This window comes from Lepidochelys olivacea, assembly GCF_965140295.1.
Source record: "Lepidochelys olivacea isolate rLepOli2 genome assembly, chromosome: 8".
NCBI classification, from domain to species: Eukaryota; Metazoa; Chordata; order Testudines; family Cheloniidae; genus Lepidochelys; species Lepidochelys olivacea.
In genome coordinates, this window is record NC_140418.1 from 76,527,200 (window position 1) to 76,554,275 (window position 27,076).

The 27,076-nt window shown below is 41.9% G+C and overlaps 1 protein-coding gene across 1 annotated transcript in view; it reads right to left on the reverse strand.

Moving 5' to 3' along the window:
• ZNF326 (zinc finger protein 326) overlaps nt 1-17,621 on the reverse strand; it is a 39,337-nt gene extending 21,716 nt beyond the window's left edge. The window contains exons 1-4 of the mRNA XM_084637346.1: nt 17,463-17,621; nt 12,256-12,385; nt 9,697-10,102; nt 6,718-6,913 (exon numbers count right to left, since the gene is read on the reverse strand). Of these exons, the coding sequence (XP_084493472.1) occupies nt 6,718-6,913; nt 9,697-10,102; nt 12,256-12,385; nt 17,463-17,478 (748 nt within the window). The 5' untranslated portion in view covers nt 17,479-17,621. The remainder of the gene's footprint in view (nt 1-6,717; nt 6,914-9,696; nt 10,103-12,255; nt 12,386-17,462) is intronic.
• Between the last annotated feature and the right edge of the window lie 9,455 nt (nt 17,622-27,076).

Sequence of the window (27,076 nt, forward strand, 5' to 3'; positions counted from 1 at the left end):
CAGACTAAGGGCCTGTCTACAGCATGCAGCAGTGTGTGCTATGGGAGTGTGAATTCTAAAGCACACCAATATGATACGCACTAACTGGCCCATATAGACCCTGCTGGTTGTAGCCAGACAGCCAGCCCCACCCCCCTCAGACCAGCATTGCTGGAAACACAGGAGGAAGCAGGAACAGGGCACTTAACATATATTCCAGCACAGCCTTTGAAGCTGTGAAAGCACAGGTGTGCTGCTACAATGTGCCTCTGGGAACAGATACAAGGATTAAGCTCACAGCAGGCAGAGGCCCTGTGACAGACATGGCTCTTAGCCCCAACTAAATAGCGTGATGCACACACACCAACATCCTAGTTGGGAAAATATTTACCCTGATAAAAGAAATGTCCAGTAGTCGACACTTATTGTTTCTCTCCTTTGCAAGTGTAAACTACTCTTGCGAAAGCTGGCGTCACCCCGACAGACCAGCCTCAATTTGGCATAAGAAAGGAGAAAGAGAATAAAGGAGTACAGAGGTATAAGTAGGGGACCTACAGCACCATGATTTTTGAGTGCTTTTCACTATCTATCTGCTGGTCAGATAAGTGACAGCCTCCCAAGGCTTCTGCAGCTAAGAGGGTCCCTACGCCTTGTCCCTTATTCGTCTTTCCGCGGAATTGAGTGACCGATCCTGGCTTGGCACCGCTGGAATCGAGAGATGCAAGGAGGGTAAGAAGCACCCACACCTGATCTCCTATCTTTAGTGTACACATATTTTGAAATAGAGCTCTATACTTTGTTTTCTTTCTTTGGGATTGTGGCTTCAGTTTTGTAACTTGTTTGTGTGTGTAACATCTCTACATTTAAATAAGTAGGCACTAGCAATTTTGTAACCACATGATTAGAATCTAGCTTAATAAATTTTGGTAACCATTTATGCATAAGCCTGACTTGTTTTCTCTGGTTTACTGTAAAGCAGCCAACACAATTAAAGAACCTCAGCCGTTTTGGCTCTAAAGCCTGGCCATTAGGTGAGAGTACTAAGAGCCTAGCGTTGAGTTGTGCCGCCTCCACGGGGCAAACTCTTGGGGCACCTGTCAGTCAATCCTGGCTGCCCGCTGCGAAGGAGCTCTGAGCTCTAGCAGTTAAAGTCACGGGTGTGGAGAGGCTCTTAGTGCTGCCATTGGGGCACCTGTCAGTCAGTATTGACTGCCCGCTGCGAAGGAGCTCTGAGCTCTAGCAGTTAAAGTCACGGGTGGTTAGGACCTTGGGGCATCCGTCAGCCTAGCCCGGGCTGCCCGCCGCGAAGGGACAGTGCGTCCTAGCGGTTAAAGTCACGGATGGTATAAACGGGCATAGCTGGCACCTCACCAAACATCCTTGGCCGTCGGCTAACACTGGTGCATATTGAAAGTCTGTGCACAAAGCACCAATGAGCACCAATAGGCTCCACGTTGGGCAGTTAGTGTGCAGCACACTAGTGCGCTTCAGAATTCATACTCCCAGAGCACACATTGCCACACAATGTAGACAAGCCCTCAAACTCCATTCTGAGAAGCACTGTCCTCCAGTACTTTAGGAAGTGCATTAAGCCATTTCAATATACTATTAGTCTACAAAGATCAGGGGGAAAACAACATGTTCTGGACATGGCTTTGTCCTGAGGGGATCTGCCAAGGCGAAGGTACCTCTCAACAAGGTGAACATCACCATAAGGCAGTGAATGAAGAAGTGGATGTTTCTTCCTGAGACGACCAGTAATGAACTGATGCACATCCTGCACAAGCAGGGCGGCGCCAACATCCCTTGAATGGGTGATCTGTGTCATGTTGCAATGATCACTCATGCATTCCACCTTCTAACATGCACAGACGTACAAGGAACATTGTGGAGAGTGCTATGCATGATGCCATCAGTAAACGAATCGCCAGGACCCCCTCCAACCAATATGTCGCCACCCAGCTCCCTGGAAGGCAAATTTGGATGAGATGGGGGAAACTTTGCTTCACTTTGGACTTGTGCCCACAATGTTATGCAAAAGCTGGAGAAGAGAGTCAGCTACCACTGAACATGGTGTGAGGAACATCAGGAGTTGGGAGAGCGAGAACTATGCTGGAGACGACCCTGAAGGATGCCAACCATTGCCAGTATGTGGAAAAACCTGAGACGGAAGGCCTTTGAGGTGACGTGCAAGTGGGACACCAGCAACCACTCCCTCCCTAGGGGCAGTTTCACCCCACTTGCTGACTGGAGATTCATTCACAGGGCCTGGCTTGACTGTGTCCCGCTGAACAGAGCTGTCCGCCACAGGAATCAAAACAAGCAATGCAAAAAGTGCAGCTATGCCAATGAGAGACTATCCCACGACTTCTGTAGCTGCTAGCCCCATTCCAGAGCCTATCAGCTGTGCCACAATGTCATCCAAGATCGCCTAGTCAAAGTCATCCTGCCACCCATGGGGAAAGTTGGCGTGAACTCCACTATCCCTGGAATGAACAGTCAACTGCGACCGAACATCATCATCAACACTAAAGAGGAACCTAAGACGACTGTCATGGTGGACATCACAGTTCCCTTTAAGAACAGGACCCCGGCCTTCTGCGACGCATAAGCTCAAAAGTGGAAAAATAGGCCCCTCAGGCTGATGCCTTGAGAGCTAGGGGTATGAAGTTCAAACACACACTCTGATCACTGGAAGTCTGGACGCATGGGACCCCAGTAACGAGCAAGTGTTGCGACAACATGGAATCGATCAGCGCTATGCTTGGATGATGTGGCAACTTATGGTGTCAGACACCATCGGGTGGTCAAGGGACATCTGATGTTGCCTATATCTGGTGAGATGTTCTAAATAAGAGAGATGAGCTGGAGTGCCGCTGAGAAGTGAAGTCAGGAAAGATAACTGAAATACTTCTCTGATGGACTGTACTTACTGAGGGACAACCTATCCTAAATCATTGAGGGACAATCTACACTCATTGCTACATTTGCTTCCCACAAGCTACTCTTAGTATAACTTTTTATGAGTGATGTACCCAAATATGTGGATACCAGTATTTTAACTGTACCATTAAATATATTAACCTTAATTTGGGATACTTCAGATTATGTACTATATGTATTTTATGGCTTTTAAACTAAACTTTGTACTTTCGGATAATTTAAGCATTATACCCAGATGTATAGAAACTCTTTCCTTAACTTGTGTATTAGATAATTTTAACATTAGCTTTAATAAAAAAAATCTGCCTCTTTATAAGGGGTGTGGGAAGAAGAGTAACTGTCCAGGGCTGTGGAGGAAAAGACTGAGGCAGATATACTCCAGACCTATTTTTGTATGACAGTGTTGTTTCTTAACTCCATCTCCTGACTGCCTCTCATTTCAATCTCTTTCAAATTAATAGAATCTCTGCTCTCTCGAATTTCTGTAATGATGCCAGCAGCAGAGTAAAAATGGTTAGGGCCGCTCAACTTTATCTTTGCAATCCTGTTGCCAGCACCACTGACAGAAGATTTATTATGCAGATATGATCACAGGGATCACATCTTTAACCTGAATAAATGGAAAAAATAAAAGCAGACACAAGGAAATGTGGGCTCAGTAACCTATTTGAACACCTGGAAGTAAAGAGGTAGCAAGCTACAATGGGGGCAATTTTAAAATTTAAAATATGTTCTGACATTTATAAATGAGATTAACCAAATACAGTATCTGGTGCTTGATGCAATAAGTTTCAATTTGCAGCAACTAAGACTTTTCCATTGTACTCATGAGAAAGGTTCCCCTACCCGCACCCCCAACTGGATAAATTACACTAAAGACACTTAAATTAAATATGAAAGATTGAATTTTGAGGCTATGACTAATACAGGGAAAGTAAAGATCTCTCTTAAAATGTGCCCTGGAAACAGTCAGCTGGAGAAAGACCCACAGGGATTTGTGACAAGAAAACACTTTTCCCTACAAAAGGAATAGCAACATTTTGAATATGGCAAGTATACCTAAGTATCTGAATATGGCATAAAAGAACAGTAATTAAGGGAAATGGATATCTTAGAATAGTGTTAATGAACAGGTCATAACTTAGGGTCAATGGCTTGACTGTCACTACTAACCTATCCAGTTACTTGATGGATGTGGCCTATGTAAAGTAAGTTTGGGGATCTCTAGTTCCAGATGATTAAGTCTTCACATTACAATTGTTACTTTTTAGTGATCCCAAAAGGAGATCACAAACTGAATGATCAGAGAGAACGAATGACTATCCAACCTCGAGATAAAAGTCCTTCAAGGTCAAAATACCATGGCAGGGCCAGTGTTTGTGCATGCACGTATAAGCTTTCAATGCTGCTGTTGTACCTGTTCTTGAAATAGTGCACTTCACTTTTCTAGTTCAGTCAATATAGTATCTCTCAAAACACTAGACTTACTTATTTTTGTATGTTTTAAAAAAAAGAACGCTTTATCTTTCTTACAGTGCCACTTACCCAGGAATGAGATGAATAGAAATTTCTAGAATCGAGTCACCTCCACAAACACCAGCTTAGCACAACTGGGCTACGCAGCTCCAAAGACAAATTAGGAGATCTTTAAGATGTACTGCACAGCTTGGAAGTATCTGGATGTGTATTTTACAGACCTGTTCTGTCACACCAACTCTGGACAAGTCAAGCAACACTGTTTCCTATGTAATGTGTATAGGAATATTTCCTCAGCACCCACTGCAATTAGTCCATGAAAAGTTTAACAGCACTCCTGAAGTGAAAGGCAAGGGGACAAATATCTGTAATTCCCAGTTGTCCATCCAGAGCTGTGCAATTCACAGTATTATTACAAGGTCGATATATTAGACAATGGCTTGCATGTGGAAGTTTCTCCAAAATCTGCATATTAACTTTACTTCACAAGTTTATAAGACGATTTTTAAACTTATTTTGCAGGTGTAGTTTGAAAACAGGATTTACAGAAAACATTGCAGATCCATCAACAACACGAAATTAGCAAGGATACAACAACAGGTATGCAATTAGGACTTAAAGTTCTGGTGTAAGAAAAGTGACTGCTAGACATACAACTTAAGATTTTTGATCCTTAAATTCATGTACTGCAAAAACAAACAATTAAGTCAAGTTCCATTAACAACTTTCTGTCATTACCTTGTTCCAGTAACTTCAAAATTTCTGGAGAAATGAACTGCTAAAAATGAACAAGTATAAAAATAAGTTTCACTAAACCAGCTGCTATACATGTTGTCTTTTCTTGCTTGGGTCTCTCCTTTCTTCTTTCCAATTTCTGCTTTTTGCCACTCTTTTTTTTCCTTCACTCGTCTCCTTTTCCTTCATTAATGAATTTCTTCTTTTATAAGCCACAAACATCTTCCCTTCCCATTTACCTTTTAATGACTTTCATTACTTCCTCACTCCCTCGGTTTCCCCTTCCCTCTTCCTCCCCACCCATCACCTCTGCCACTCTTTCAGTTGTACTATAGATAAGTTTCTTGTGGTGTGAACAAAAGGGATACTCAGGAGTTGCTAACGAGGTAGGGATAGAGCAGGGGTTCTCAAACTGGGGGTCGTGACCCATCAGGGGGTTGCAAGGTTATTACGTGGGGGGTCATGAGCTGTCAGCCTCCACCCCAAACCCTGCTTTACCTCCAGCATTTATAATGGTATTAAATATATTTAGAAGTGTTTTTAATTTATAAGGAGAGTTGCACTCAGAGGCTTGCTGTATGAAAGGAGTCCCCAGTACAAAAGTTTGAGAACCACTCTGATGGAGCACTGTAGTAAAGAACCAGTGGGACTTGGTTTACAGAAAAGCAGAAGGAAACTGCTTTCATCCTTGTCAAGTACATTAAAAAAAAACAAAAAAAAGAGGACACCCAGTTATGGCAACTGACAAGAACTAAAACACAGTAGAAAAATTCATGACAGGAGTCAAGTTTCCATTCCTCTGGCTTATACAACAATGCACTTTTTAGGACTTGGCAAGTCTCAACAGCTACAATACAAAATACTATGGAACAGGAAGCACTTATCATGCATCTTTACTGAACTCAGCATCTGCGCAGGCACTCATGCGTCACACTGCAGTTTTTCCACAGAGGATTGGTATACTGGGAATACATTTTAACACAGCAAGGATAAAGGTATGCACAATCCCATTCTTACAGCCTCAGAGCCAAGCATGGAAAAGAAACCTGAAGTAAGGTTCAATACTTAAAAAGAGTGCCCACGTTCAAGCTGAATGTCAGACTTCCAGGTTTAATATTTGCATTTGCACCCTAAGATCTGAAATTACTTTAAATAATGAAGGGGAATTATTTAATCACAAATTTGCTGTGATACTGTTTGCTTAGAGACAGTCTTCTGCCATACTTATTTAACACACCATCACGACACTTGTTCTCATTTGATAAGCTATCTTCACAATAAAAGAGCAAGAAAGTTTATTTAAATAAACAATTTGTTGGAGAAAAAAAAGATACACCTGAAGGGACTTACCTTCTACCCTTATGCATTTCTAACATGCCCATAATATCTACACACCAAGGTGACTATCTGATCTATAGTTTTTAAAGCCCCTAGTTAATAAAGTTTTGACTTGTGCCAACACCAAGCCCTAGTAGAGTACTTCAGTGCTGAAGAATGAAGAATTGCAAAACATCACAAACGCCTGTGTCTAAAAAAAGGAAATTAAACAATGCCATTTGTATTATTTTTCATTTAATTACTTACTAGGTAGTTTATTCTGGTTCATCATAATAGGTTTTGTCAGTTTGGGTTTCTTGATAAATGTCCCACCAGGTTTGTTATATGGCTGCTGTATAATTTTTCTCTTTATTCCTCTTGCAGCAACTGCTGCAGAACTGGGTTTGTTATGATAGTCAACAACAATTCCAGGTCTATGCATCCCTCCAAAGTCTCCCATATGCTGGAAATTTGTGAAATCAAGAAAAAGTATTAGTATATGAAATCAACAGAAACAACACAATTGTTACATGTAAATATTTATAAATACATTTAAGCAGATAAAAATCTGCATTCTGGAACAAAACACTGCTAAAATAAAACACATCAAAATTGGGTGCTTAATGACTTTGTTGATGCTTCACTAATAGATTAAATGTGCACCTATGAACTGGGTTTCTGCTTATTCAGAACCATTAGTCCAGGCTATGAGTATGCCTATCAGAATTCATAGCTCAGTACACTTCAGCTCCTTCTCTTTAGATTCTCTAGTTGATATGTCTGTTCTTTTTTCTGGCGAGAAAGCCATCCAAGTTCTTTAGAACTCATCTGACAGTCAGAAAATAAGTTTTCTTTGTGGGTTTAGGACAAGGAAATAGAGATGACCATCAAGATTTTTCTATTTTGATGGCAACCTTAAAGCATAGAAGTTGTCCGGTGTGGACCACTGACTACTGGAGAACACCCAAAATACTCTAGTAACTTTATCCTGTCAAGAGGATTTAAGACAGTGAACCCAGTGAATTTAGGACTTCTTTAAAAAATTGCTTTTAGGGGCAAAAACATCCATGCAAAGCAGAACAAGTCAGCAACAGGGACAAGGAATTGGGCTAGATGACAAGTCCGTTAATTCCTTTCTGTCTTGTCTTTGAAAGAGACTGTATAATGTACAGACATCTGGGGAGTTGTATCTGTGACAGTCAATTCTTTGGAGGCAATGGAGTAATCTGAAGAGGAGGAACCAAGGCGTAACAGCACAAAACTGATCTCCTATTTGCTCATTTACTTGATTAACAGAGGGTAGACAGGAAAGCCCACCTGACTGGACGGATGAATCAGATAAGCAGAAATACCTGTAATGTCACGAAAACAAAACTAATGTTTTACTACTCAAATTAAGAGTACCTTACAATCATTTAGTATAACGTACTATATGAAAAAAAATATACTCATAAACAGTGAATATATTTTAAACACACACGGCTGGAGTATAGTACGTATTTTAAATAGGTATATTTACAGTTTTAAAAACATAAAAGTCCATGCACAAATTCTCAAGTAATTCCAATTTATCTATTTAATTATCAAGGTACTACTACAAAGGTATCTAGCACATGTGTTCATACTGCATGTATTTAAATTTGATGTGAAGTACACACTTGAATAAACAGTCTTTCCAGGTGATCCACATTTTTAAAAGCAAATATTTCCATCGTCTATTAAAGGTGCAATGCATTTTACATATGGAAAGTTGTTTAGCTTTTATATTGTCCTCAAATAATTCCTTTATGAAGGGTAAAACTGATAACATTAATTTTTAAGAAAAATTTTAGATAAAAGTACTCTACTATATTTTTAGACAGAACTTTTAGCTCGGAAACAATTCTAAAAGGAGGGCATCTGAATTTAAAACCCCACCACTTTCAGTTTGACAAACAGAGGGATATAAAAATTAGACTCTCTTTCAATTAAGCTACCTGTTAGTTAGCAGCTATGTGTAAGTTTTCTGTGCTAAATTGATTGTGGCAGCTATATTACTTAAGAATATTGGGTAAGTAATCCTTTTTAACAAAAACAAAAAACAAAAAACACACAGGCATTTAGAAGACCCAATACAAATTATTCTCATCTACATTTTAAGCTACAAACAAGCTATATAGTTTACTATAACAAAACTGCTTCATAAAGAAACATGGTATGTTTACAAATTTTATAAGATAGTAAGATACCTCTAAGGTATAGGCAAAAAATGTTCAGTAAGTGAACTATTTGCACGAAAAAAAATCAAAGATGGAATTATAAAATTAAATTAAAGAGACACCATCAACTTAAATATCAATTCTGTCTGGATATTTTTCCCTACTGTTATAACATCTCAGATTTAACAAACTGAAAAATGTAGAGATGTTTCTCCAATCTTTCAGCTTTTGTACTTTGTGCAGTCAGTTTCCCTATTTCCTATTTGCCTGGCTCTTTTACATAACATGGGAAATGTGTAAGTACAACAAAATTGGCAGAGGTAGTGGATAAGTAGATGTCGTATATGAAACTCATTTTAATTCCTTTTAAGATGACTAGATTTCAAGTTGATGACATCCTTTTAAACAATACTTTAAATTTAAGGAAAACCACTATAACTGCTTGCCACCTACCTTTGACATTTCCGCCCCTTTCCCCAGATACAAGTTAGAGTAAGAACTAAGTTAAAAATGAGACCTCCTGTTTGGTCAAGCATGTGTTTAATAAAGAATTAGCTAAAATTTCACCTGCCCATATGAAGACGAAAAAAAAAAAACAGTTTTATGGCATACACAGCCTAACATTTTATTTTTACATATACATTGCACCTTTAACCTACTCAAAACTTCAAAAAGGTTCAAGTTAACCTTTTATAATTATCCAAGAACTTTCCCACCAGCAAATATGCTAGTGTTTACAAGGAAAAAGGCAACTCCTTTTAACCCCTTTTAGACCAAACCTAGTACTTTTATCTTCACCTTTCAAACAAAAGGAGAGATTTAACAAAACCTTATCAACTAATCTTATATTGCTCTTTACTTCCAAAACAGAGGGTCTCCGTACTTCTTCATAAATCAACTTCAAAGGGATTACCAGGCTGATCAACTATGACAGTTTGCTTGGTCAGAAGTACACTGCGATGAACAGTGTATTAGTTTTAAAGCTGTGGTCTTGAAAGGGTTTAAAAGAGTGACTAGTGAAAAGAATCTGAAAAGATTCTGTACTTACTCCTCGGCCTCGGCCTCTGCCTGTTGATGGTCCTCCAAAAGCATCATAGCTTCTGCTTCCAAATCCACTTTCAGGATAAGCAGGCGTTCCTCTCCCCCGAGAGCCTACAGGTGCAGGCTTCATATGGGGTGAAGAAAAACTGCTGTAGGAAGAGTAACTCTCTCTTCCTCTGTCCTCCATAAACCCAGGCCTCAATTTTGAACGTGAGTAAGGTGCTTCCCAGCTAGACCCGCCCTGGTTTCTACCTCCGAAAGAGTCAAGGCTATTCCGGTAGGAGCTGTCAAATCGACCACCATAACTACCTCCGAAGCGGCTTTGTTCGGGTTCATTATAACCATAGCCAGATCTGTACAGATCTCGCCCACCCAGAGAAGACCCGGAGTCATAAGACTCATAAGGTCCAAACCTGGAAAAGTTGCACAGTGAGGGAAAAAAAAAAAAAGTAAGCTTACTAGTGTTATACATTTCAAAAGACAAGTTATCAGTTGACATTTATCAACTAAAATCAATTTATACTATACTGGTTTGTACGGTTGTGTTACTGTTTTTATCTTGATTAGGGCTGGGCAATTCAAGCTGTGACCAGATAGAACACTATCTGAGCCATTTTCTGTACAAACAATTCTAAAGTTCAGTATGTCTGAACTTTGTTCAATTTAATTTCTCAGCAGTATTTACTAAACATTATTTGAGCCCAGCCCTAGTCTCAGGAAAATAATCACCTGCAGAAGCTCACAGGGTAGTCAAACTGTTTCTTTTTCAAAGTCATGCCTAACATTTTAACAATTAAACAGCATTTAAAATGGCCTATTTTCCCAATTGAAAATTAAGCTAAAATATATTTAGTATTTATAATACAACAGAGGTGATTTTTACACCCCCATAGTTTTACTTTAAAAAATAGAAAATTAGTGATCTATAGTTCACTTGTATTTTTGGACATTCTTCTTGTAAAATTTAAAATTTTCCAGTCACAGAGATCATGATCACCAATACCCCTTCATCTTTTACTTGTAGACCATTAAGTCTAGCAACTTCAGCATTTGGAAAATCTGTACAAATATGTACACATTACACATGGAGATGGTCCATGGGAATCTCAAGGTAGAGTGATAAGTAGCAGAACTCTTTAGTTATTCACTGGGGTTTGTTTTGTTTTTAGTTTTTTGGGGTTAGGGAGGAGGCGGGGCAAGGAATCATTATCATCTCTAACCACATTGGGAAAGGGAGCTCATTAGTCTCCCCAGAGAATTAAAATAGGGCAATTCCACAGAAACTGGGAAAGGGAAGCCCTTTACTAACAGAAATACAAACTAATAAAATGAACTCAATTGCTTCCCATGTCTATGGTAACATGAATGCCTTCATTTTAAATACATTAGTCTCAGAAGATCCAAAACTACACACAAAAATGACACTATTTACAGAAACAGTCCATGCACAATTGCAAGGTTTTATGGCAATAGACATTTTAATGTGTTCAAGTCTCCTGTCAACCTCAATCATATACAGATTACTAAATGGTAGGTACATCTTATTCCTGGATCTGTGCACAGATTTTAATTGATCATAAGATTTATCATTTGCAAATCCTAATATTCATCAACTAGTAGTCTAACAAAACTGCAAAGTATATTTTCTCTATTCTCCCTACTTGCCTAATGGCATTTTCTCTATCCTCCCACCTGTCCTTTCCCAATGGCACTGCCATGCCTACATACAGTTACCATACAGTAGTCCTGCTACCTCCAGTCGAGGATTCAACTGTGCAAATGAGGACACCAACAAGTTATTTACATTTTCTTGTAGTTTTATTTTGTTCCAGTTGAAACACTGCTCTTAGAAGCAAACTACTCTGCCCAGGATTTTAAAACCTGAAATAAACCAGTTGGTATATACTGTATGTGTAAATTTAGTCTGAAAGAGTATCAGGAACACTTGAGTATTAAATATGCAACACTGCACCAGAAATTTTACTTTTAGATCAATCCATTTTACAAAATAGCCCAGAATACGCAATTTTGGTGTAATTAGTACCTGCCAATAAAATAATCTGGACATGACTTTAAGTCATAATACCAGTGAACATTCTCACAGTTTACATTAGAATTGAAGGGGTAAACATAGATCCTAAATGTTCCTTGGAAATGGAATGCTGATTCCATTCTTAGACTCAATCTAAAGCACTGAACCAATTAAAACATTTTAGCTATAGACTGCTAAATTAAGAGACATTAAACCAGTCTAAATTTACTAATCAGGTACAGACTGCTGAAAGTCACTAAATAAAAAAAGAGCATTGTAAGTTTTAGTTAAAAAAATAAGTATGTCATTATGATTGCAAGAATTATCCACAGAAGTATTGATTTGGACTGTCAAGATGTCATAGCATAAGTTTTCCAGTCTTTATTGAACATGAAGACTTATAGAGAATGGAACGCTATATATATATATATATCACACAACATGCCTAAGGAACACTTAAGTTGGAAAAAGATATACTTTAAAATTTTAACTGGATTTTTTAAAGTTCTTGAGACAACTGAATGATTATTTTACCTGTTACCACCTCCTCCTCCTCCTCCACCACCTCCTCCTCCATGACTCTCCATCCCGTAAGATTGATTTAGATAAGAGTCCATGGATCTTGGGCCACCATAAGCTCCATGTCCATAGTCACGGTCCATTTCTTAAAAGAACAAGAAAAACATTTAATAGAAGTTCTCGTTTATTTTGAGAAACAGGTAAAGTAAATCTGTGCGATGATATCCATAGAAGATTTGGTAGAGCATGCAGATGACACGCAGCTCTTCAGCTTTTTGATCAAGACTGTATTGTGTAGTGTCCTTGCCTGTCAAAGGCTAGTGCTTGCATGACAGTCAGCTAGGTTCACTCTGGGTAAAATGGAATTATTGCTGGCTGTAGAAAATACCTGGAATATGGCAATGACAACCCCATTAAAGGTTGGTCCACCCTCCACTTAGAATTTTTCAAAGGAAAACATTTTACAAAAATCAAAAAGATGTTAACTCTGTGGACCACAAATTTATCCAGCTCTGGGACTAAGAACCTGTTGTCATACGAGTGATTTTTAAACGACATCAAGTTCTATGTTGATTGTTACAGTGACCTCCATATCATATCGTTTGCACACCAAAATTAATTCTTGCTACCTTTGCTGTTCTTTATTTACACACAAATCATTTTGCCTACTTTATTTAAAATCAAGAAGTAATTTAGCTATTAAAATGAAATTTTATTGAACCTTTTCATGTTTACACTTTTTCATTCCTAGTTTGGGTGGGAGGGGGATTTCGGGAGAGTCAAGACCAGGTAAGTACCACTTTGGCTGTTCCCAGCCCTACCACAACAGGGGCAAATGCATAGCTAAGTTCCCTCTAAGCACCGTGCAGGCGCTCAGAGCTGTGGCGGAGAGAGATGCCCCTCCCCAAACCTGCCGCAGTTCCTCTCCCCGGGCCCCGACCCAGCCACAAACCTCCTGCGGCCAGGCGCCCCTCCCCCAGCCCCAACCCAGCCGCCCCTCCCACGGCCCATCTGCCGCGGCTGGGGGAGAGGTGCCTCTCCCCGCCAGCCCAGGTGCTGCTGTGGGAAGAGAGAACTGGAGGGGGGTCCTCTCTCCACAGTCCCCCTGGAGAACCCCACTGCACCCCAAACCCCTCATCCCCAGCCCACCCCAGAGCCCACACCCCCAGCTGGAGTCCTCACCCAACCCTGCACCTCAACCCTCTGCCCCAGACCTGAGCCCCTCATCCCTGTCCCCACCCCAGAGCCCCTACCCCCCGCCCTCTGCCCCAGCCCTGAGCCCCCTCTCACACTCTGAACTACTCAACCCCACCCCACCACATGAATTTTGTTATGTGCACCAATATGGAAGTGATGTGTCACACATCACCTCCATATTGGTGCACATAAAATCCATTCTGCAAATGCGTGGGAATAATTAGAGGGAACACTGATGCATGTGTGTGTTAGGGGACAAAGGAGAGAGGGTCAAGCTGAGGCAAAAATCAATTATCACCTCAGCTGCTCCTAGGACAGCACAAGTTATATGTAAACTTTTTTTAAAAGTAAATGAACACCCTACAATAAAGCAATATTCCAGAATACCACTGAAAACAGAATAACATCAGCTCATTCAGATTATTAATTTATTTTAAAGCTCCTTAGAAAAGTTAGCCTTTTAGACATAACACCTGAAAAAAAATACCTAAAAATAAGTTTTAGCTTGAAATTGCTATTGCATTATTTTCTGGTTTGGTTTTTTTTTTGAAACACATACACAAAAACACCTACAAATCTGCTGAGCTAATAAAAAGCTCAAGAGTTCGCGAATGCCTAACTGACGTCATCCCTAATGGAGGCCTGCCCTTTCAAGGCATTCAACATAAAATTAGGGAGTACTATAAATATATTTAGAACCAAAAGGACGAGCATCATTTTCATGCACAGATAACTGTGAAGAATAAAGCCAAAAGAAGCAGGGACAGAAAAAGAAAGTTCTTGCTACTAATTTGAAACAACTAATGGAAAAGAAGAATCTTTTTGTGAACAATTTCAATGCCATCCTTAAAGAAACTATCCTTTTTTTTTTTTTTTTTTTTTTAAAGTTTAAAAATCTGAGCTAAGGGACTCCACTTGACTGACAATTCCTGTATGCAGTGTTGTTGTAGCTGTACTGGTCCCAGAATATTAGAGAGGTAAGGTGGATGAGGCAATATCTTTACTGGACCAACTTCTGTCCATTTCAGATGGCAAAAAATTTGATGCCATTTTACAACCAGAATTGCCTATAGTAATCTTAAGTTTTGGTTGTGCAACAGTCAGTCCAATGTTTTCTGGCAAAAATTGTGTGTTAAAGTTGACTTTGTCCCTTTTAAGACCACTGTCCCTCAATTAAATCCAGAAAGTCACACCTCTGTGACTACAGAGCCCCACTCAAGTCAATGCCTCATCCATCCATATGGATGAATTTGTGGAATCAGGGTTTATGTGCACATAAAACATTCAGGAACTGAATGCAGACATGAGCATATTTAATATGTGTAACAGGTAACATTCAGGTATGTTCTAGAACATGTATGCATCTAGTTCCATTTTCTTTCCAGACTAAAATTAAATTGCAGATTACAGCAGTCTATGTATTTACATTAATTTACTATAGTTTTAATTTATTCCACAAACCGCTACAAGTTTTTTTTTACTGTCTCTTCATAATTTCAGACCAGGCTATAGATCCTTGAAGAGTTACAGCAGTCAGTCACCCTTTAAAAAGTGCTTAGAACTGGCTAAAAAAATTCCATCAGAAAGAAACTTGCCAAAAGCTCAAACCAGTTTTAATTGTTGAGAAAAAGGAAAAAGTCCATATACTGTACTATATGCCGTTTGTGTCCTCTATTGCCATCTACTGGACATTTGCAATTTAACTTTCAATCCACACTGCTCTGTAGGGTAGAATTGACCCAATCTGGATGCAACCATGGGTCACGCATCCCCTTCTACAGCATACCTAGCAAGGATTAAAATCTGATCCTATACACAAGTCTGTAGCATCACAACTGATTTCTTCTAGTACTTTTTTAAAGTGTTCTGTTTTATTTTAACTAATACAAAGCAAAACCATTTTAGAAGCATGTTAAAGTTAATTCTAATGATATGATATATACAACTTGCCACTATCCCTCATTCAGAGAGAAAACTGATTTTGGATTCACTATAAAAATAATTAAAAAATAAATAAATAAATACCATACAGATCTTTTATAGCACTTTTCATCAGAGAGGTTTTAGAGCCATCCCACTTGGTTAATGATTTTACTGAATGTTTTAATAAATATTTTAAATGCCCATTTAAAAATTGCATTTTTCTTCCACTGACAATGCACTTTCTACTAAAAAAATGAAAATTACTAAAGATGGGCATTTTAACTTAATATCAAGATGAAAGATTTTAAACTGGTTATTCTGGCTTCTATAAAAGATAATCAAACTCTGGATTTATTGGGAATACATACGTACGTACAGCCAAAGGCTGAAAGACCATACCATAGGAACTGCCACACTGAATCCCAATCTTTTAGTGGATTGTTTATGTACTGAAGCATAAGGATTTAGGAAACCTATATTTTTTTTTTTAAAAAAGCCATTCTAATGTAAGGGTGGATATAGTTAATGAGACTATTGATGTCTAATCCTTTTTTGAATCCTTATCTCTTGTCCTTGTACTTCTTGTAGAAATGAATTCCACACATTAATTATGCATAAAGCTGCGAGTCTGTCACAGAGGTCAGGGATTCCATGACTTCCCGGGACCTCCATGACTTCTGCAACTGCCGTGCAGCTGATCCCAGAGCTGCTCGAGCAGCTGGGGCAGCCCAGGGACCAGACACATGGGCTGCTGCTCCTGCAACCCCAAGCAGCTTTCCCCAGGGGATGCCACAGCAGCCCAGAGCAACAACAGTGTCCCCAGGCCGCCCCGCCCCCTAGCAGCCATGAGGCCTCAGGCTGCCCCACCTTTCCCCAGAGCAGGCACAGCGCCCCCCCAGGCCGCCGCCCCCTTTCTGCGGAGCAAGCGTGCCCCCCACTCTTTCCCCAGAGCAGGCAAGGCAGCCCCCAGGCCACCCCCACCATTCCTGGAGCAGCCACAGCACCCTGGAGCGCACTAGAAGCACCTAAGAGTTAGTCGGGAGTGTTTATAGTACAAGTCATGAACAGGTCATGAACAGGTCACAGGCTGTGAATTTTTGTTTACTGCCCATGACCTGTCCATGACTTGTACTAAAAATACTTGTGACTAAAACGTAGCCTTAATTGTGCATCCTGTTAACACTTATTACTTTTATCACTTAAATCTGTGGCCCCATTTTTAAAACCCTTTTTCATAATACAAGAACAAGGTGCCTTCTCTGAACCATTTATTATTTCAGATCCCTTTCAAGTCCCCTCTTACTCAAGTCATCTCTAAACTAAACAATCCCAATCTTTACTCATATGGAAGTTTTTTCCATGCCCGTAAAAATGGGATGACAACAAACCCTGCTCTATTTCTACTATATCCTTTGTGATGCAGAGTAACAAGAATTGAGCACAGTATGCCAAGTAATGTCATTCTATTTTTTTCTTTCATTAATTCCCATCCTATTCTTTGAGTATCTCAACATTTTATCCCCACCCCACCCCTTTTTTTTTTTTTTTTGAACGAGCAGAGGTTTGCATTGATATGTCCACGCAGACACTCAACACCTTTTCCTGGCTGATTACAATTAATCTGGATCCCGATCATGTGTACAGCTAGCCCGCCTTATACTCATTAAAGCGAATAACCTTGTTATTATCACCAGTGACTTCTCAGCCAGATCGCTTTGGACTGGCTTTACTGCTCACACCTGAAACTGGCCCGCTGTGTCAATTCACACCATAACTGCAAGGGAATGCCTGGCGAGCCGCAGCTGGGGCGGGCGGGCCAGTGGGAATGCCCTGAGGCTGGGCTGCCCTGAGGCAGCTACTGCTCCTGTCACAAGCTCGCCCCCAGGGCCCCTCACTCCCCTCCGGCCGCGTGCCGCCCCCTGCACAGAGGCTGCAGGTCCTCAGGGCCCGCTCCCGGCTTCCCGGGCACAGAGGCGGAGCCGGGGGCGCCCGTCGCCGCTGCACGACACAAAGCGGACGCTGCCATTTTGAGATAGAGGCGGGTCCTGAGGAGGAGGCGGCGGCCGGACTCTCCCCTCGCTCCGGGGGGGGGGCGCCCTCACCTTCCCCGTAATCCATGGCAACGGCGGCGGTGCCCTGTGTCGGGATCGGTGCAGGCCTCCTTGGGACCACGACAGCGGCGACCGCAGCTTCTCTCAATGGCGCCTTCGACAACAACGAGGCTGGGCGGGGCACTGGAGCGACCCCACAGAGACGTCGGTCCTCGATTGGTCACGTTAGGGACATCACGTGACGACCCGTGGGCGTAAAGACCATCGAGAGGGCATAGAAATGAAAGGCAACGCGGAGGGGAAGAGCAGTGGGCGCCGCCATGTCTGCTTCGGGCATCGTTCTTTAGGGCCATGTAGGTCACTGGCTGACTAGTCGGCGGCCGTTTTGGCGTCTGGTGGCGGCCATGTTTGAGTCTGGCACATAGCCTAAGAGCAGGCCTTTGTTTATTAAATCACTTTTAAATGCAAAACAATGGCGTGGTTAACTTTTTGTTTTTTAAGGTATCCAGCCCATGGAAGGTAGCTCTATTTAATAAAAAAAAAAAATACAGTTGTGCCTTTTAACTTCCATCCACATAAAGCTTGACATTAATCACAAGTAAATAATCACTTAATAAACAAGAAGTGCATCAGTCACCATTTTCTAAGGTCACTTACATTAACTCAGATCCTTACATTTGTTAAGTTATATAATTCCTTAAATAAATATACAGTGTATCCTCTTTGTTAGCCAAAAGAAGTACCACATTTAGTGTACAGGCTAGCTTTAGTTGCTAACCAGCAATCAACCATTTTAAAGAAAATGACTAACCAGTACAAATGTAAAACAAGATTAAAACTGATTTAAATAAAATTCCTACTTACTGACTTAAATCAATATATGCTGATTCTCTTGCTCACTCCCTCAAACGGGGAGAAAGTCAGTCCCCTGTTGAAGAAGTGCAGAACTGTTTGCACAGCGGAGTGCTTATTTATCTAATATCTCCATATCATATACTGAACCCAATGTTTTTCAGCACCCACTTGTCTATGAACGCAAGGCAAGTTACTATAGCCTATTACAGGAGAGAGGAACATGAGACTAACCCAGGACCAGGCCCCTTTTTTTGTCCTAAACCAAAACCTAAGTTTTAGAGCAGCTGTAAGTATGTTTTCTACCCTCCATCTCTGCAAGGAGGCAATTGAGAATACTCCTGACCTTGATCTTTGGAAAAGGTAGATTGAGAGGGTCACACACTCTAGCTTTTCTTGTAGAGCAATCCTGTTCTAAAAATCTAACCTCCTATTTCACCCCTGCAGAGGTGTGGCCAGAGGGGATGAAAATTTTCTTCCAAATGGAGCCTTCACCTTGGCTCTAATCACAGAGTTCTCAGCCAAAGATCCATTAGGCTTGGTTACAGCAACAATTTCAAGAGCCAAGTATTCAGCATGTAGTCTGTGCACACACCCCTCTGCACATACAGCCCTCTGTAAGCAAAATGTTTGTGTACTATTACTTATGTATGTAAAATTTCAGAGTAACAGCCGTGTTAGTCTGTATTCGCAAAAAGAAAAGGAGTACTTGTGGCACCTTAGAGACTAACCAATTTATTTGAGCATAAACTTAGCTCACGAAAGCTTATGCTCAAATAAATTGGTTAGTCTCTAAGGTGCCACAAGTACTCCTTTTCTTTTTATGTATGTAAAGGACAGAACCCCTTTTCCAATGAGCCTGACTGGGCAATCGGAGGTGCCTATGTAATATCAAAAAAGACATCAAGTAAAAAGTTATGAGGAGGAAGTAACTGCTCGGTTTCGGTAGCTTTATGGTTGCATAATCCAGAAAGGTTGTATAGCTCCTGTCAATCAAAAGATGCAGAGATCATTTCCCTATGAATAAAGTATTTGAGGACTAATTCAACTAAAATAAAGTTTGTAGTTTCCACATGGAAGGGCATAAAATGGACTCCACAGACACCTGATGAAGTGGAAGCAGACTACGCAACAGCTTGTTACAATCATTCCTTTACCACTTAATCCTATAGGTTGAAATATTCCATTTAACACCAGACACTGGCCTCTGGACTGGCTGAGCTGTGTTCTGCACAAGTCTGGAAGGAACAGAAATGGGACTAAGGCACCTTTGTGGCTCATCAAATCCTGAGATAAAGTGACCTTGGTACAAGACAGAATAGCTTTTCTGCAGATATTCTCCATTGTTATCTTAAAAGACACGGTCTCTGAACATTCTACTGAAAAACTTATGCGCTAGAATACACTGGAAAATTATCACAAAATGGACACAAACAGTAAAAGCAAATTCTACAAAACATTTATAGAAATAAATTTGTAATATCCACCTAGTTCTATTCTGTCACCTCTTCATTCAACTGTCTAGTCTCCATTGACAAGAGCACATAGTTCTCTGCTGTTTGCTATTGAGATTCATGAGATCCCTATCCAGCATATGAAAATTAAATTCCAAAAGGATAGAAGTAACCCACAGAAACAATCAACATCATACAAAATATGTCTATAGAGCCTGATCCAAAGGCCACTGAAATCAGTAAAAGGATTGCCATTGACTTTGGTGAGCTTTGAATGAGGCCCATTCAAAGAAAGATTAAAGTCCAGCATAATTTAAATATAAAACACAAAGTGCTGACTAGAATTACTGCTATATACATTGGGGTCATTTTACATTATAAAGCAATTACTGACAGATGAAGAGACTGTCTTGGGGACAGTGATATGTCTCATTAGTAACACTGGTATAAAAGGGATGTATGACACAAAAAACAACAAGGAATCCAGTGGCACCTTAAAGACTAACAGATTTATTTGGGCATAAGCTTTTGTGGGTAAAAAACCACTTCTTCAGATGCATGGAGTGAAAATTACAGGCTGAAAGTGTTTTTTTACCCACAAAAGCTTATGCCCAAATAAATCTGTTAGTCTTTAAGGTGCCACCAGACTCCTTGTTGTTTTTGTAGATACAGACTAACATGGCTACCCCCTGATACATGACAAAAAAAAGTGAACACAGAACAGTAACAACGGAGGTGCTTTGGGCACTAAGCATCGCCCCCAATAAGCTTGGGACTTACAAAATGATAGAGAGTGATAAGAAACTGGACCTGCAAGCAGATTGAAGGTGCAGCAGGCATATCACATAGGTCTTTCGATTCAAGATAAACAGTCCAATAAAAGTGTATTATTTTAGCCTTAATTATGATCAATTGGCTGCTGTTGGTTTGACCCTTTTTTAAAACAAAAGCTCATTTTTTTACTCCCTGCAGGATTCCCAGAAGTGAAAAACAAAGCAAAGAAAAACAAATGGAGAGACAAATAGGGAGTGAGAATAGAATAGTACTGTGCTTTATCATCCAAAATGTGAACGTTTTGGCTAAGCACAGAATCCCCCTCAGAATGCTCATTCTGCTCTTGAATTCATGTTCTATTGCCTCCTTTATTGTATTGGTGTTTTTGTAAGTTATTTTGAGTAGTCCATGAATAAGAAAACAATTGGTCATCTAGTCAAGCATCAACAGCAGAGAGAGTATTATAAAAATCTCTCTCTTTTGTAGTTTGATAGTATCACTACCCAGATTCTCTCTCTGTTTTGAATGCCATGTTTTCTGTTACTTTCTGTACATTCAGAATATTGTCTAAAAACTGAAGAAAATTTGCAAAAAGTTTCCACGGTTGCTAACAATGGGTCAGCTCCACTGGTATTGGAAATGTTGGGAGCCCTCCTATGGACAAGTCATCAGTGTTTTTAAACATTGTGGGCTTGATTCAAAGCCCAATGAAGACAATGAAAGTCTTTCCACTGATTTTCATGGACTTTGGTTCAAGGCCCTGTGTCTTCTAACCCTATTTAAAGCGGGTTTAATTGACAAAAAGATTCCAGAAGCCTATCTGTATTCCAAGGGACCAATGCTGCTAACACCAGTGGATATGAGCGACATTATTAACACAGGGCTCTATCATTTGACATTTTAGGAGACTAACCACTTGGATTTCTTCTCTCACATTTCAATACAATATTCCATGCGGGAGTGGGGGGAAACCTGGAATCATTCTTATTTCTAGAATTTGAAATCTAATTCCTCCATTTCAATTAGATATAAGCAGACCCTGATTCTTCAAGCAGGCAGACCAACACAACCATCCAGAGCCCACTGACTTCAGTGGGCCCAGATGCACACATGGATCTAATTTCAAGACTGATCAGAACCATAGTCTGGCATTTCCTATACTGCCATATTACTGCCTTTGCGCTACATTCAAAGACTACATCAGACACTAGAGTGGGAGGGAAGGGTCAAACTCATTCTGTGATGGAATGGCCACATGGTACATTCCCACAGTCAAACCCACAGGAGGTAGACAGAGAGCTCAGTAAATTCCATGAGCTTTTCCTTCACATGCTCCCCTGTTGAGGAAAAGGGTTGGGAGTGTAAGACCCACAGAACCCAGGGATCCTCTGGGAACTATTGTACACAGCCCCACAGTTCCTGAAACTTTTGCCCTGCTCCTTCCCTGAGAATATAGCTCCTCAGAAATAAATACATAGCATTCAGAAATCAGAAGAATAATTTGAAAGAACACTTCATTTGACAATAGTGAAATATACTAGGGTGGCAGTCAAACTCATTTTATTCTCCAGTTCAGTTTTGATATGTTTTGCAGTATGTGGCTGGGAATATATACAGAGAGAATGAAGATTTAATAATCTCACCTCCCTAGAGCATGAAGATCTCTGCACAGCAGCATATTAGTAACCAGCAAATTACCAATGAAGTACTCTACTTTTCTTACATCCAAATACCTCATTAAAAAGGCTACAATTTAGTCACAGGTATTTTTAGTAAAAGTCATGGACAGGTCATGGGCAATAAACAAAAATTCACAGATCGTGATCTGTTCATGATTTATACTAAAAATACCTGTGATTAAATCTTGGGAGAGGGTGCTGGGGGGCAGCATCCTGGGGGCTGCTGCTAGGGAGAGACTGAGTGGGGATGCCCAGGGCCAGTGGCACCAGCTGCTGGGGGCTGCGGACCACAGCTACTCCAGCCAGTTGCCCAGGGACCAGTGCTCTGGGCCACGGACTGCGGATGGCCACACAATGACTGCTGCCTGGGGCCATGGACTGCGGCGGCTCCGGCTGCCCCAGGACTACTGCCGGGGGCTACCAGAGCAGCTGCTGGTGTGGCTGTCCCAGAGCCAGCTGCTCAGGTGGCTCTGGGGTCAGCCACCCTGGCCCCTTACATAAGTCTTGGAAGTCACGGAAAGTAACAGAATCCATGACTTCCACAGTATTCACGACAGACATGGAGCCCTACTCGTTAACAATTATGCTTACTGCTTTTTAGATTTACAACTGGCCTTCATTTTTTCACAATTTGGATGTCAACTGCAGTTATCTGATCTGTACATCAAAGTGCCATTTCAGATGTACAGGACTCTGGCTGGACTGTATGCCTTGGCTATCTCTTCTCTCCATGGTGGGCAAGGGAGAGAAAAAGGGATCATAGTTGCATTGCTGTCCTAAGCAAATATAGGATTTGGAATCCTGCCATTGCTCCTTATTCTCTTTCTACCAGCCACCCACCCACCAGTGCCTTGTATCATTTCTTCTTCCAGCTTGATGTTACATTTTAATTTTATGCTTAGTCATATGCAGTGGGAGCCTCACTTCCTTCCTAAGAAAAATGCAAGTGGAGAACCAATAAATAAAATGCATTTATAGATATATTACATGGGAATTTTGTGGTTTGTTTATATACTTTTGCCTTTTAAAAAAATTCTTTAAAACAGTGATACTGCTCGGATACAGCTGGGAGTGGTGACAGTAGAGACCAATACACAGGCCAGAGTAAGACCTGAGGGAACGTTTCCCTTTAGTGGCTAGCACCAAGGATACAAGTCTCCTACATACTCATAACTAGGACTCTGTGTTTGTCACAGAGGTCGCGGAAGTCATGGATTCCGTGACTTCCTGCAACCTTCATGACTTCTGCAGTAGCCGCTGTGGCTGACCCCAGAGCCACCTAAGCTCAGGCGGCCCTGGGGACAGCCACACCGGCTGGTACTGGAGGCATTCTGCAGCCAGCCACTCAGGCGGCCTCCCAGCCAGCCACACTGGCTGCTGCTTTGGTGGCCCTGGGCAGCTGGCCCCAGGGACCACCCAAGCAGCAGCCAGTGCGGCTGGCCCCAGAAACCGCCTAAGCAATGGTCCTAGGGGCGGCAGGAGCAGCTGCAGCTTAGTGGCTCCTGGCAGCAGTCCCAGGGTGGCCGGAGCAGTTCCCCCCGCCCAGTGGCGGCCAGAGTGGCAGCGGCCCCCCCAGGACTTCCCCCCCTCCAAGATTCAATCAGGGCTATTTATGGTATAAGTCATGGACAGTTCTTGGGCCATGATTTTTTGTTTCTTGCCTGTGACCTGTCCATGACTTTTGCTAAAAATACTTGTGATTATATCATAGCCTTACTAACAAAGTTATTTGTTTAGCTGAAGTAATAGAGGCTTCTGCTTTTGGTGCTGAAGATCCTGGGTTCCCACCCTGCTGCTGAACATGGTGTCTGTGTATATAAAAAACCTTGGGTTTGTTACAGGAGGACAGAAAGGGAAGCATGCAGCCTTCATTTAGAAAGGTGGCTGTCTCCAGGGGACATGCTACTCAAAAAAATAAAGTCTCTTTCCATACCAGCTGGTGTGGGTGGAGCAGAAGCAAACTATCACAGGCAGCTTTGCTCGATCTATTGTTCTGCCTTTTTTCAGAGTAGCAGCCGTGTTAGTCTGTATCTGCAAAAACAAAAGGAGTACTTGTGGCACCTTAGAGACTAAAAAATTTATTTGAGCGTAAGCTTTCATGACGGCATGCATCCGATGAAGTGAGCTGTAGTTCACAAAAGCTTATGCTCAAATAAATTGGTTAGTCTCTAAGGTGCCACAAGTATTCCTTTTCTTTTTGTTCTGCCTTGGTTCTCCACCTATTCAACAGTGCATCACAGTGTCCCTGTTGCGCTCCAATCTGTGTTTTGGAGGGGAGGGAGGGACAAAGGCATTCTTCCTAACTCTGCTCTCTGTTAATCACTTCTCCATTTCAGACTTTTCTCCATATTGACCTTGGTTCAAAAGTAATTGGGATGCAGTACTGCCAACATAAAGCATTCAAGAGTTATGAGTCAGGGTCCTGACAATTATGAAATTGGCTTAAAAACCATGAGATTTTTAAAAATGTTATTTTTATTTGCATTCTAATTTCTAAGCCGTTAGGATGCATTTGAGTGAAATTTTCAAGCTTTTCTCTGCAGCCATCAGGACTATAAACTTTTTTCAGCTGAAATTCTCATTCAGGCTTTGTCCACACTACCAAGTTTTGTCACCCAGCCTAGGGGCCACTGCCAGAGAGGTGTGCGGGGGCTGCTTTCAGGAGCCGCCTGAGGTAAGTGCCACACCCCTCACCCCCTCCCGCATCCCAATCTCCTGCCCCAGCCCAGAGCCTGCACCCCATACCCAAACTCCATCCCAGAGCCCTCACTCCTCACACACCCAAACTCCCTCCCAGAGCTTGCACCTCTCATGCACTCAAACTCCCTCCCAGAGCCTGCACTCCAAACCCCCTCCTGCATCCAAACTCCCTCCCAGAGCCCACACCCCCTCCTGCACCCCAACTCCCTGCCCCAGCCCAGAGCCTGCACCCAGCACCCAAACTCCCTCCCAGAGCCTTTACCCCTCCCGCAGCCAAACTCCCTTCCAGAGCCTTAGGCAGGTATGGGGGCGGGGGCAGGACTTCGACCTGTTCTGGGCACCACCAAAAATTACACAAACCTGCTGCCCCTGCTGGTAAGTGGCTGTGGCTTTTGTAGGGCAGAGGTGGGTTCAGGGCATAGAAATGTGGGAGGCTGGCTGTGTTTCTGTGGGCTGGACATGTCCCCGTGTAGTACGGCAGAACAGGGTGTTGATGCATGCCGAGATCTCATGGGAATCCTCCAGAGAGATCTCCAAGAAAGTTTCCTGGAGGTACTCAGTAATTCTCTGCCGCATGGTTCTGTGGTATTTCAGCTTTGTTCCTTCCCCCATTGTAGGACACTGTCCCGCACCATTCAGCAATCACTTGGGCAGGAACCAAAGCAGCACATAGGTAAGCTGCATATAGAGCAGGGCGGAAGCCATAAGCATGCAGTAGATGTACCCTGGTTTCCCTGCTTACCCTCAGCAGTGAGATGTCTGGTAGAATGATATCTGCCTGTGTAATAGTGTGGGATAATTTTAGAATTATTTACCTGTAAAGCTGCATCGCAACCCCTGCAAAAACTGTATGTTCTTCAGTCCAGGTGCAGCATCCCACCCCACTCACCCCTGCCCAAAACAGCAAGGGTCTGTGAGAAAGTGATTGGTATGTTGCAAAAGGTGCATGTAAGTGAAATGTTTCAGTGATGTGCTTGAATTTAACAATCCCACATCTGTGCATTGTCCCCTGTGCTTCACCAGATGTGGCCATCAGGAAAACCCCATGCACCCCTGGCGACCATCTCTGCCAGATAAGAAAAAGAGGCCAAGATGCAGCAAAGAAGAAATGTTCTTCAGAGCCGGCCCACAACATTTTGACACCTCAGGCGGGGAGCTCAAATGACGCCCCCATGCTCCCTCGCTTGGGCCAAAACTTTGAAAGGTTTCAATTCTGCCTTCTTCCTGTTCTCCTCCTCTCATGGTACTGCTCTGCTACCTACCCCAATAAAGGAGAACTAACAACTTAAAATGCCTTGTTCAAAAATTTTAAGTAACACTTAACTTTCAAACGCCTGAACAGCAAATGTAACTTTTCTTGTCTGCATAGTAAACACTGGCATTTTTATCTGTTTGAATAATCAAAGTGGTGCTTTCCATGCCCTCTTCCATGCAAAGATTTGAACTGCTTCCTGAAGGTCCACAGTCTGGGCCAGCTCATGCTCTATTGAGATGGTTGCAAGGCCACATGTTTCTCTACTGAGATGGCAGCTCTCATTCTGGTGTCCTTGTGCCACAAGTCTGGGGCCAGCTCAGCATACAATTCCAGGAAGGTGGCTTTACGCATCCGAAAGTTCTGTAGCCACTGCTCTTCATCCCACACCTGCATGACAATGCGATCCCACCATTCAGTGCTGGTTTCCCTAGCCCAAAAGTGACAGTTTACCCTATGCAGCTGCTCTGTGAATGCCAAAAGCAATTTAAAGTTGCTGCTATCCATATCATGCAGAATGTCGGGTGCCTGCGAGTCTTCCTCTGTCAGTAATTTCACGATTACCTGCACTGTCATGCACGATGTCCTCATGACATTTAACAGAGCATAGGACAGAAGTGCAGGATCCATCCCTTCTCACTATAGATGCCGGGGTGCACAGCAAAGAATGGCCATTGAAAAAATGGTGCAAAAGAAAGCCAGAAGCCAGTGGAGGGCTGGGACACAAAGAAATGCGTGATGGGACATTTAGCACAGTCCCAAGATGCACCGCGATCGGCTCCGCCTTCCCACAACTCCAAGGGACAAAAGGTGTTGCCCTGCACTGTGAGATACATACCTACAGTGCATTGCTCACACTGTCAATGACGGTGCCCCCAATGTGGACATGATCTGTCACCAGAGGGGGCTAGTGTGAATAAGCTTTTCCAATTTTTATTAAGTCAACTTTTGGCT